At 41.7% G+C, this 12,779-nt stretch overlaps 1 protein-coding gene across 8 annotated transcripts in view; it reads left to right on the top strand.

The window, feature by feature from the left end:
• Positions 1 to 12,779, top strand: part of STARD13 (StAR related lipid transfer domain containing 13) — a 218,720-nt gene that overhangs the window by 158,919 nt on the left and 47,022 nt on the right. For all 8 annotated transcript variants that reach the window (XM_083437014.1, XM_083437012.1, XM_083437016.1 and 5 more), the window contains 3 exons: positions 6,386 to 6,457; positions 9,057 to 9,138; positions 12,010 to 12,073. In XM_083437014.1, the coding sequence (XP_083293140.1) occupies positions 6,386 to 6,457; positions 9,057 to 9,138; positions 12,010 to 12,073 (218 nt within the window). The remainder of the gene's footprint in view (positions 1 to 6,385; positions 6,458 to 9,056; positions 9,139 to 12,009; positions 12,074 to 12,779) is intronic.

Genomic DNA, 12,779 nt, shown 5'->3' with positions numbered 1-12,779 from the left:
CCGAGTTAGCACTAATATTTTCAGAAATGAACAGATCCTGATTTGGGTTCTCCCTTTAAAACAAATCAGATAGCTGTTATGCTGGTTTCCAGAATAGGGGTGGTCTTCAACTGAGATTTACTCAAGAGTAGACCCATGGAAATGAATGGACATGGCTAAGTTATAAAGTTGACTGAATCGGCTTTATATTAGTGGATTACAAGGGCAAACATTGTACAGTGGTACCTCGCAAGACGAATGCCTCGCAAGACGAAAAACTCGCAAGACGAAAGAGTTTTTCGTTTTCTGAGTTGCTTCGCAAGACGGATTTCCCTATGGGTTTGCTTCGCAAGACGAAAACGTCTTGCGCCTTTTTTTTTAAACCGCCAATGCATTCCCATGGGAAACCATCAATGCACAGTGGTGCTTCGCAAGACGAAAAAATTCACAAGACGAAAAAACTCGCAGAACGAATTAATTTCGTCTTGCGAGGCACCACTGTACCATATAAAGGAGCAGTTACTGGGAGGGTTTCAGGAAGGTATGAGTCTCTCCAGTTAAAGCCTGGCCATTTGTTGTGGAGTTTTTATCCAAGGTTAAGGTTCCTAGGCTCTTTTTGACCAATTGTTGTTGTTTAGTCGTTTAGTTGTGTCCAACTCTTCGTGACCCCATGGACAAGAGCACGCCAGGCACTCCTTTCTTCCACTGCCTCCCGCAGTTTGGTCAAACTCATGCTGGTAGCTTCAAGAACACTGGGAGGGGGGGGGCTTCAGCCAAGCAATCACTGCCTATAAAATGCTTAAGGTATATGTATCCATCTACACTCAGCTTGTATTTTTGAAAATACATCCAAATATTTAAAATCACTAACAGTCTCTGGGCTTCTCTCCTTCAAAAGGAAGTCAGACTCAGGTAAGCACTGACCCTGAAACTTCTCGCTACTTGGGGTTAATGGGTAGGATGTAGCAATGGGATCCACTGCGTGTTTTTTCACTACTCATCAGCTTATTTCAACTACTAAAGATTGGTATATCAACGTTAATTGATATTTCATAGGGTCAACAGGGACGATCTCTTTTATGGAATTAAATTTACAAATTTGTTGTTTAGTCGTTTAGTCGTGTCCGACTCTTCGTGATCCCATGGACCAGAGCACGCCAGGCACTCCTGTCTTCCACTGCCTCCCGCAGTTTGGTCAAACTCATGCTAGTAGCTTCGAGAACACTGTCCAACCATCTCGTCCTCTGTCGTCCCCTTCTCCTTGTGCCCTCCATCTTTCCCAACATCAGGGTCTTTTCCAGGGAGACTTCTCTTCTCATGAAGCGGCCAAAGTATTGGAGCCTCAGCTTCAGGATCTGTCCTTCCAGTGAGCACTCAGGGCGGATTTCCTTCAGAATGGATAGGTTTGATCTTCTTGCAGTCCATGGGACTGAGTTACAGTATCAGCTTAGCTAATACTGATTGGCCAAGATGGAGAGCTGACACCTTTCCCAAGCATTCTAAGGACCGCACTTTGGTAAATTATAGCAGGCCAACCAAATGTTTGCTCTGTTTTGTAGCTCAAGTGTTGGGTACATCAGGCTCAGGGACCAAATGTGCCCCTCCAGGCCTTGGGGTTCTCCTTAGCCCACCATATGCCCTCCTGTATCCAGACACCTCTCCCCTCAGGCCATACCCCCAGCCAGCCTTGTTCTGTGTCCTCGAGTGTTTTTGCCTAGGGAGGTGTCCTTGAATTTTGAAAGCGGCTTTTGCTTACCTGGTTGAAGATAGAGGGAGGTGTGGATATAAAAGTCTCTGGGTTTTGCTTGGCCAGAATGTAGCTTGGAATATCTTGTCCAAAGGTCACACTGCGCATCCCTTTTCTATGCCCCCAGAAATTGCCCTTGAGGGAATCCAGTCCTCCCTCCCTGCTGCTGTTGTAGATGATCTTGCCATGAAAGAACAAGTGGAATATGCATTCCTCAGCACACAATACAGACGGAAGAGTTATTTCTCATATCTAGTTAAACTGAGACTCTGGTGATTTATTCTGCCGATTTAATAGCCACAAGGGATGGGAATGATTAAAACTTTAATAATGTATAATGCCGAGCCTCTGTACAAAGTCAACACTGTGTCATCAAGACCCCTCTTGTTCCCAATAAACTTGATCACATAATTTAGGAAGCATTCTGAGCTCTTATGGGAGGAATTGAAAAATAGGAAACACTAAAATAGGAAACATGAAGGCCAAGGAAGCCAAACTTAGTAGCAATGTATCACTAAGTACATTTCTTTTATCTGTGTAGTAGCTGTTTGGAACTTGGTAGCTTGCAGACATTTTTGCGAACCAAACCTAAATCAATTCAAAATGTTGCCTATCCTGTTTTGGATCTTACAAAAAAAGTAATAACATAAAGTGCCTAAAATTGCTTGGTGCTGTACAAACCTTAAAAATAATGCACAGCCTTCCCAAGGCCAAAGGAAGCTGGTCCAGTAGGACAAATGAGGCAGTGCCCCACCAACTTCAGTCTGCCCTTTGCCAGTCCCCAACTGCCTAACATCCTAGGTAAAGGTAAAGTGACTCCTGACCATTACGTCCAGTCGTGGCCGACTCTGGGGTTGCTGCGCTCATCTTTCTTTATTGGAGCCGGCGTACAGCTCATGTGGCCAGCATGACTAAGCCACTTCTGGCGAACCAGAGCAGCACACGGAATCGCCATTTACCTTCCTGCTGGAGTGGTACCTATTTATCTACTTGCACTTTGACGTGCTTTCGAACGGCTAGGTTGGCAGGAGCAGGGACCGAACAACGGGAGCTCACCCCGTCACGGGGATTCGAACCACCAACCTTCTGATCGGCAAGTCCTAGGCTCTATGGTTTAACTCACAGCGCCACCTGCGTCCCAATAGGCCTAACATCCTATTGCCCAACAATTGGGGTGTCCCTGCCAGTCATTCGCTTTGTCTCCACCTCCTGTTGATCTCCCTGTCTTCCTGTTGGTTCCATTGGACACCAGGCCCCATTGCCATAGGCTTATCATCTGAAGCTTCCTGGAACTGGGATTTTCCAGAGCAGATGCTGTAACTAAACTCTACATAAAACAAATGTAGGAAAAAGAGACTCCTTATGCTATCCTGCTGCTTTTGCAAATGTTTTATTGCATCATATTTTTTCGGGGGGGGGGGCAGGGAGGGAATGGGACCCATTACTGTTCCCAAGACAGGAATATGCACATTTGCTTTTTATGTTGTGGCTCATAAATGTGCAGTCTCAATACTGTAGTCTTAGCTGGGAAATCTGCATAATCAGGATGTATCCAAGGGAACCAATTTAAGCTTAAGGATGCTTTTAAGAGAAATGATTGTAGTGTTGATTAGAATGGTAGCTCTTCTCAGTTGGGAAGCCTTCATTTGATTTACCATCCCTTGAAGTGCTTGAGTTCTCAGGCCCATTCTGATTTTTGTCTTTATTACTGTGTTAACCATTTATGCGTTATTGGGCTCGTGTTTGTTCAGATACTGAGTTAACATAGAAGTATATGCTTGAAAGGATACTGAGGTAGGAGGGGAGCTAATGGGTTGTATTCTGCAGGCTTCACCAGTCTGGTGCCATCCAGATGTTTGGATCTCAGCTCCCATCATCCGCAGCCAGAAGCGTCGGTGGTCAGGGATGATGGGCGTTGTAGTGTAGCAAATTGTAGAGGATACCAAGTTGGTGAGGGCAGGTATACCGTGTCTACCTCTGCCAGACATGTACTCTTCAGTGTGGTGTAGTGGTTAAGAGTGATAGACTCATAATCTGGGGAACCAGGTTCGCGTCTCCGCTCCTCCACATGCAGCTGCTGGGTGACCTTGGGCCAGTCACACTTCTCTGAAGTCTCTCAGCCCCACTCACCTCACAGAGTGTTTGTTGTGGGGGAGGAAGGGAAAGGAGATTGTTAGCCGCTTTGAGACTCCTTCGGATAGTGATAAAGCGGGATATCAAATCCAAACTCCTCCTCCTCTTCTTCTTCTCTTCTTCTTCTAAGGAACTGAGCAAAATGGAATTAATACAGCTGTAACACTTCTCCTCTGCCCCGGTGTATGCGTGCGCACACACAGTTATTTTTCCATTCACAAATCACCTTTAAAGAGGCAAAAGACTGCGTGAATATCCTCTAAACTCCTTTACATAAAGGACCGATAGGTACATGGTTGCCCAGGGACAGCTACAATGGAGACCTGGCTGCCCTTGAGTCACAATGAAAGAGGGTTTAAGAAAAACCAAATTGCTGCATTTATTGGAGTCCTACTGGTGCTGTTACATTCTGCAAAGGGTCCAAGAACAAACAGAAATGCCGCTTTGGAAGTCATATTTCTTCGAATCATTGTTTTACTAATTGCATCGCAGGGTGTGAAATCATTTTAATGCTTTCTGTATTTGAAAATCTCATTACCAGGATTCAATTGAGCGTGCATGATACAACATACATGCACTCATTTCAATTTAACCTTTTAGGTGTTTATATGTGATTTTTTATTTATTTTTAAAAAAACCAGCACTACAAGTTATCATGTGGTTCTTCAGAGATGCCTATGCATCATTTCTGGGACATTTATGGAAATGTTCCAATGACATGGAATCTCATCCCCTACTTACAATATCCCCCACTGTATCTGCTTTGGAACAAGCAAGCATTGATTTTCATTTTCATTTTTGACAGCAATAACAAAACCCTATGAAGAAAAGTAGCCACCCGGTTCAATCACATATCCTTGTTAAAAGCCTTTCCTACCTCCTTTTGCAAGAGCAATATTGCACTAGTTCAAAGGAGACAGGGTTGACTCCACACTCCTTAAGATGTGATGCATGGCATGCTGATAGAACTATTTGTGCAGTCAAGTGACAGCACTCAAGGATCTTTTACTCAGTGTGGATCCTTCATCAGTCCAGGGATGAAACTCTTTCACACATTTTATTGATTCACTGATTCCTAGCTGTGTGCTTTAAAATAGCCCCATGCACTCTCTTTCTCTCACGCACAGACACATTCTGCTAGCATAGTCACTTAGTTGCACTGGTTGAAAGGAGACATAACAAGATTTTGGTTAAAAAGGAAAAAGTGTTGATAAAGTTTTACAAGAGTTTTTACCTCTCCCAGCAACTCTTCATCGTTATTTATTCCTTATACCTCAATTGCTGCACAAAAGTTAAAAGAGACATGACATTACCCATATGCTTACAGTCTAATAAATCTTACTACCCAAAAATTGCTCATGTATACCCAAGTCTACTTGCAAGCCACACAGAAGTTAAATGTTAAACACAAGAGTGTTTTGCAGACGTGACAAAAATTGGAACCTAAAATATAACCCACTATGGATACAGCTGTTGGGAATTGTACAGTTTATTTGTTCCTTAAGCCTGAAGTTTAAAAGGTGGAATATAAATGCAATAATCATGATGATGTAGCACATTTTATCTTTTAGCCAAATATGCAATGAACAATATTGGATCATGGTGGAGCTATCACCCTTTCAGTGCTCAGGTGTGTGGCAGTTAAGAGCTATATTGTAGTTAAGAGTGTCACGTAGACTGCTCTCAGGTGCTATAATCGGACAACAAGCCACTCATAAGCTCCTTCCTCAGCTCTCACAGTTTATTGTTTTGCCTGACAAACTTGTTTAATTGTAACTATGGTTTGTTTGAAAAAGCCAACTTCAAACTATTGATTATGCTGTTGGTTTGTTTCAACCAACCGTCGTTCAGATTAACCATGGTTTAGGGTTCAGATATAACATTACACTGCAGTTTTAAAAAATGAAATTAATGTTTGTGAATCCCTCCTCTTGACTGAGCTGGAAGAGGGGAAAGAGAGCACCTGAGCCCAAGGCTTGCTGCAGTTCATTCCCATCACAATGAATTATTATTTTTAATGATGTCCAAGTGCAGTCTGATGATTTATCATGATGTCAAAACGAGAACTCAATGTACTAACAGGAGACTGATGGAAGTTACTTTTAAAAAATTAGGTTTGATAAATAAATCTTAATTATGTGACCTAATAAAGAATCCATGAAAGCCCTGGTCTTATATGTCTATCATAGGGAAATTGCATGCTTCTATCGAGCAAAATGTGTTTTCTCCCCAGGTTGCTGAAATTATGACATTATTGGCATGAAAAGCCAATTATTATTTTTTTTTTTAAATCCAAAATTAGTGGCTCTGACTTTTTAAAAACAGAACTGAATTTAGTATGAAAGGATACCGATAAAATTCACTTTGATACAAAATCAAAATGCTTTGTCCTGTCACATTTGTGACAGAACCTTCTTTTTCAATGCACGCTGCTTACGTTGTGAGCTGTATTTCTGTTAATTGTGGCCTAAAAATACCAAAGGCGTCAAACTCAGTATTAAAACTTTCCATTTTTTTCTTACCCAGAAATTGAGGCGAAGGAGGCCTGTGACTGGTTGCGAGCTGCTGGATTCCCACAGTATGCACAACTGTACGAAGGTATGTTTTGGGGGCAGTGCGACACCTGCTCCACTTTTCTTGAATTGTAGGGATAGTCTTGTTGGTGGGGAGGGCATCATGTTCCATTCAGTGCCTCAGCACTGAACCAACAACATTCACCATCTTCCAAAGCAGATAGAACAATCTTTTTTAGACTTCATCCAGGCAAAACAGAGTTGCTGTTTTAGTCAATAGGAGAAGCAATTCAGGGTATAATCCTATTTTGTACTTTCCTTAAAGACCATGTTCTCAGTTTGGGATGCTTGTGGACCCTGTTTTGCTTCTGGGGAAACAGGTAGTCGCAGGACCAGATTAAGACCATGGCAGCCCATAAGCATTTAAAAGATTTTGGCGGCCCCATATAGATCTAATTCAAAATATAAACAATAATAAACTTTAAAATAAAAGTGTGGTTTTTTTAAAATGATACAAAACTTACAGTATGTTATTCTCTTGTTAATTATGCTGTTTTAAATACATATTTTATATTTGACTTCCCTTAGTAATGTTTTCTTTTGAAATAAATTTGCTGTGATAAATGTGCATTCTGTAGTTGATCTCCTTTGTCATGTTATATTTTGAAATCTTGAAGGTAACATTTTAGTTTCCCATTAATTGTGTTGCCTTGAATGTATACTTTATATTTGGCTTCCTTCAATAATGTTTTTTATTTGATGTTTGTAACCGCTTTGAGATTTTTTTTTCTTAAAAATATATAGCGGTATAGAGATGAACTGAATAATAATATTCGCAAATTTCAGCTGATGAAAAATAAGGCATCCGATAATTCTTCCCCCCCCCCCTTTGTAAACTGAGGCTTTTTTTTTTACAATCAAGAGGTGTATAAATTTTATGAATCAAATAAATAAACATTAACTTATAAATCCCTAAATGCTTTGGGGCCAAGCAATTTGAAAGACCCCTTTCTCCCACTTAACTGTATTTTTCTGTGTAGAAGACTAGGTTTTTTTCCTAAAAAATAATGTCAAAAATTAGGGGGTGTCTTATATGCGGATAGTGCTGAGGGTGGAATTGCGACAATTTTCAGTCCCCAAAAATAGGGGGCATCTTGTACACGAGGGCGTCTTATAGACGCAAAAATACGGTAATTCATCAGGAGGCCCTCTGTGAATCCCATTGCAAATAGGAAGTCTGTTTGGTTGGGATACAGGACCAGGTGTTTTCTGCTGTGACACCAAGGTGGTTGGCCCCTTGTCCATTAGCATATTGACTGCTTCCCAAAACCTTGGTTGGTTTGTTTTAGTCGCCCACCCCACCATTCTGTCATTGCAATACCTGGTTTCTGGTATTGTTTCACAGACTGTGTATTATTAATTTTTGTGAACCCCCTTGGACTGACAGGTGGGATATACTTTTTAATATACAGTAAGGCTGGGAGTTCATGATGCTGTGTTTCATTGCTGTGGGAAGAGAGCATTCGTCTCGGCTGATAGTTGGTTATAGTTTTAAGAGCTGTGTGGTACAGCAGGGGGCGCTCTCTTCAAATGACTTTTCCAAAAAATGTAACATTACACTTTTAAAATTAAAGACAGCTGAGTGGAGGTGGAGTGTTGTGACGCTTGTTGTTAACAATGTCACAACTTTTGTCTTGTTGGTTTCCATGTTGGGCTATGAAGGGCTACATCTGGACCTTAAAACAAATGATGTGCCTTCCACACAATTGAAAATGCACAAATGTTTTTGGTTTGTTTTTTAAAAGTAATACAAGGTGCAGGGAGTTGGGGAGGCATAATCTGGACTGGAACCTTAGTGTGGTTGTTAGGAGGGCTTTAAAACCCTTTACCCTCCACCCTACAGACTTTGCCTGGATCAAAGAACCCACAGCTGTACTGGAAGGAAATCCCCCAGTTGCCCAATTGCAAGTTTTTCTTACAATGCAAAAAGAAAGGGGTTGATTTGGATTGTGGTTGCATTTAAGGAGAAAAGATGAATGCCTCTCACTATAGCCACACACTCTTATTCACTTTTTTTTTTTACTTTTTAAAAAGCCGTTCATGTAGTTCATCAGGTTTGGCCCTGAGTCACAATCTGCAATTCTTCACTCATAATGCTACTAAGTGGTTTGTCTACAAGTCTGTGAAAAAGGAAAACACTTGTTATATTTCTGTTTAAAAATAAAAATAGGTTAACAGCATTCATATTATTTGTATTGTTAGCCGCTTAATGAAGGGAGTGGATTTTGGACTACAATTCCCATCATCCCCAGCCAGCATGGCTAAAAGTCAGGGGTGATGGGAGTTGTAGTCCAACGATACATGGAGTGCACCAAGTTGGGGAAGGCTGGAATGGTCAACAACAACTGTAGTACTGATCAGTATTGCTTTGTTATTGGGGGACTGAAATAGAAACCATCTGATTTCTTACTGTAGTTGGATGATGACATGCTGATGTTACCTTGGTTGACACATTTCAACGACTCCATTTGAACTTGGAAAAGGAAGTGATATTATCAGAAATTAAATGTGGAGGACATTTTGGTTTTCCCCTTCTGTTTGCAATTTAGTCTGGAATCACATTCGGCTCCTCTTGGAAGAAAATGTGTTTCCCACTCCAGTAACAGCTGCTTCTTCTCTTGTAGATTCCCAGTTTCCTATTGACATTGCTGCTGTAAAGAAAGACCATGATTTTCTTGACAAGGATCTTGTAGAACCTCTTTGTAGGTAAAGTGCATTTTTAATACTTGTTGTAATTTATTATGATGTTTATAGCGCTGCAAAGCATGCAGACAACCTTGTTTCGTGTATCATCCCTCTGTGAAGGAGATAATAAGGCTAAAGCCAGGTTGGGGGAGAGCCTGGTTTGTGTGCTAGAGTGAGTACAGTGGAACCTTTACTTACAAATGCGATCCGTTTTGGGGTGCTGTTTGCACCCTGAAAGTCCATAAGTAGAGTGTTGCTACCATGCCTGCGCGAAGCGCACAGACCGCTTCTGTGCATGCGCGTGCAGCAAACCCAGAAGTAAACACTTCTGGGTTTGCCGCATTCGTAAACTGAAAAGCCGCAATGTGAAGCAAACGTAACACGAGGTATGACTGTAGTCTGATCCCCTGCAAAGGAGGAGGTGAGATTTGGTGTCAAGAAGTGTTGGGCAGGAGTAGAATGCTTAATTCTTCTACCACCACCCCCCCCCCCACTTTTTTCAGCACCCCACTTTTCCTCCATCCAAGATGCCAGGCCACCTTTGCTGCATTGTGGGAGAAATCAGCCGGGGTGGGAGGGCAGTTGCTGCAGCAAAGGGGTAGCCAGAAGTAGAGTTAATTACCCTTCCTGACTAGACATTCTTTGCTGAGAATCATACCCTTCCTACTCATACTCTTAGGTAAACCATTACCATTGAAGTGGCCAAGAGCATTTCCCCAAAGCCATTGTGTCTTGCTGTAAAGGAAACTTAATCGTTGCAGAGTTGCCCTGATGCAAGAGACCTCCTGTATTGCTGCAAGTGTACCCTGGGCACAGCGCTGCATTTACTGCCTGTGACCCTGACATGCCCTTGGCCAAATTCCTTTGCAGCTGCTCAGTAACAGCTGCAGACTGGAGTCATAGGGAGTTAGGGTTCTGATCAATTTTAAGGTGTCAGAAAATAACAAGGAAGAAGGGCAAAAGGCCACCCAGAAGGCAGCCCGGTTTTGGGAGATTTTACTCTCCAACATTGTTATATTTAGTATGGGCCATGTGGCTTTTGAGAGTGGACAAAGACATTTTCCTCTTTGATCTCAAGGCTTTTCTGCAGTATCATTGAACTCCATATTGAACATGTTCTAGGTCTTATGGCTAATACATGCTCCCCCAAGTTTCTTTTTAAAAAAACACAACACTTTGAGCATTATTTATGAACGGGTACACACTGGCATGGCTGTAGCTTCTACTGGCAAAATGCAGGCAAGCAACAATCTCAATCAAAGGTTGGATGGCCATCTGTCATGGATGCTTTAGCTGAGATTCCAGCATTGCAGGACTAGATCCTTCCCTTCCAACTCTACGGTTCTATGATTCTATGAATCAGGGGCCCTTCTTGTGTTGCATTTTTCACAATTATATATTTTATGCATATAATGAATGTTGCTATTGATGCATATTTTTGTACTTGTGGGAAACAGCTTCCAACAGAGTCCAAAACGTAACACACAAAAGCAAGCTTTCGTCATTGATCAAAATATCATTAACTATTGTTTCTGGGCTTGGAATCACTCTTGCCAAGGTTTTGACTCTTATTCCAATGACAGATGTACACAGATGGAGAATTCTGTCTTCTGCCATTGGCACGTCAAGAGGGTGCGAGAAATCCAGGCAGGCTGTATTTAATTGGAGACTCTGGAGACATAGAGACAACCATTAATCCTTTCATTTCATTGGAACAATCTGTTTCAAATGCTGGAAGGACCCCAGAAGATATGTCATCATCTTTCTGCTTTAAAATGTGGATGGCTAAATTAGTAAGCGGGAAATTAGTCACAGACTTCACAAAAATGTAACCTTGACTCTTAAGGAAAGGAGTTATCTTTTAAGGAAAATATTGGAGTAAAATGTGGACTTATTGCTGTTTTCAAGTAGCTGAGAACTTTATTTATTGAATTTATATACCACCCTGTACCTGAAGGTCTCAGGGTGGTTCACAGAATAAATTCAAAATATAAAACCGCAAAATACACAATGAAAATAAAACATCAACCCAATAACACACCCCCCCCAGGAGAACTTCCCTGGACAGAGCATTCCACAGATGGGGAGCCACTTCAGAGAAGTCCCATTCTTGTGTTGTCACCATCTTGAGGAGGAAGAACACAAAGAAGGGCCTCAGAAGATGATCTCAGGGTCAGAGTAGGTTCATATGGGAAGAGGCCTCATATGATAAGAGGCAATCCTTGAGGTATTGTGGTCCTGAGCTGGGTAGAGTGACAAAGTGGGTAGAGTGGGTAGAGTGACAAAGAACATGGGAATTGCCTCAAAATTCCATTTCTGGTTGTGATGATCAGTATCCTGTCCTCAAGTCACCAAACTAGTTGCTACATTATCTAAATTGCAGGTGCAGTGGTACTTTGGTTGTTGAATTTAATCCATTCCAGGAGTCTGTTCAACTCCCGGAACCATTCAAAAACCAAGGTGCGGCTTCCAATTGGCTGCAGGAGCTTCTTGCACTCAGTCGGAAGCTACGGAAGCCGTGTTGGATGTTCGGCTTCCAAAAAACGTTTGCAAACCGGAACACTTACTTCCGGGAGCCAAACCAGAACACTTACTTCCGGGAGCCAAACCAGAACACTTACTTCCGGGAGCCAAACCAGAACACTTATTTCCAGGAGCCAATTTGTTTGGGAGCCAAGCCATTCAACAATTAAGGTACCACTGTATGTACATATTTCTGCACCCCAGTCTTGTGGATAGAAATTAGCGCTGCATATTTCACTACCGGTCTATCTTTATAGGAAGTTGTTTGAAGTTCTGTCCATAAGGAGAGAGAATGAGAGAAATGTGCAAGGTCATAAAGGGCCAGTTGATTCATGAGATGCTAATCTTTGGATTTTGCTTTGCTTCTAGACGTCTGAACACACTGAACAAGTGCGCCTCAATGAAACTCGATGTGAACTTCCAAAGGAAGAAGGCAAGTAACTATGGCTTTGGAAATGTCTCTGTAGTCCAGGGCTTTTGAAACCTCCTAAAATTACAGCTAGGATTGATCTCAGGCTTAAAATCTTAAGCGCTAATACCTCGTGAACAAGTCGTTAGAAACTGGCTTGTTATATATTTGGCATTGTTTAAAGTGTCCTGCTGTAAGGAAATGTAAGTGCTGAAGTTGTTTGATGCCAGACCATGAGAGAAGATCATAGCTAGCCATTGCCTTGCATCACATGGCAAATTAAAATTTACCAGACGGATGCACAGATTCTGCACACATAACGCAACAGCACTGGGTCGAAAGGAAATCTTTGACTTCAGATGAAGGCCCTACATCATTATTATAACCCCCATAACTATGTGACAGCTATCTTTCTAAAACCCCCCAGGAAGCAACCATCAAAGAAACTGACAAAAGGAGAGGCCACATTTTAAGACCCTGAAAGAACTTACTTACAGCCTAATGCATTTCAGTCAAAAGGGTTCATCCAAGCACTTTCAGCAAACAGGAGTACGGTACTTATGCAGTAGTAGTAACAGTTGTAGTAATAAAGGCCTAAAAGCATAATGTCAATGTTAAATATACCAGTAGCCTGAAAAGCACCCCAAGAGCTTTTTAAAAACAATAAACATGCCAAAATAAAGTTACAAAAATGTGTGCAATTAAAAAAGCTTACTCTTAAAACGCTTTA

This window comes from Podarcis tiliguerta (assembly GCF_965153285.1).
Source record: "Podarcis tiliguerta genome assembly, chromosome: 4".
Lineage (NCBI taxonomy): Eukaryota > Metazoa > Chordata > Lepidosauria > Squamata > Lacertidae > Podarcis > Podarcis tiliguerta.
This window is presented reverse-complemented; position numbering and strand designations above follow the sequence as displayed.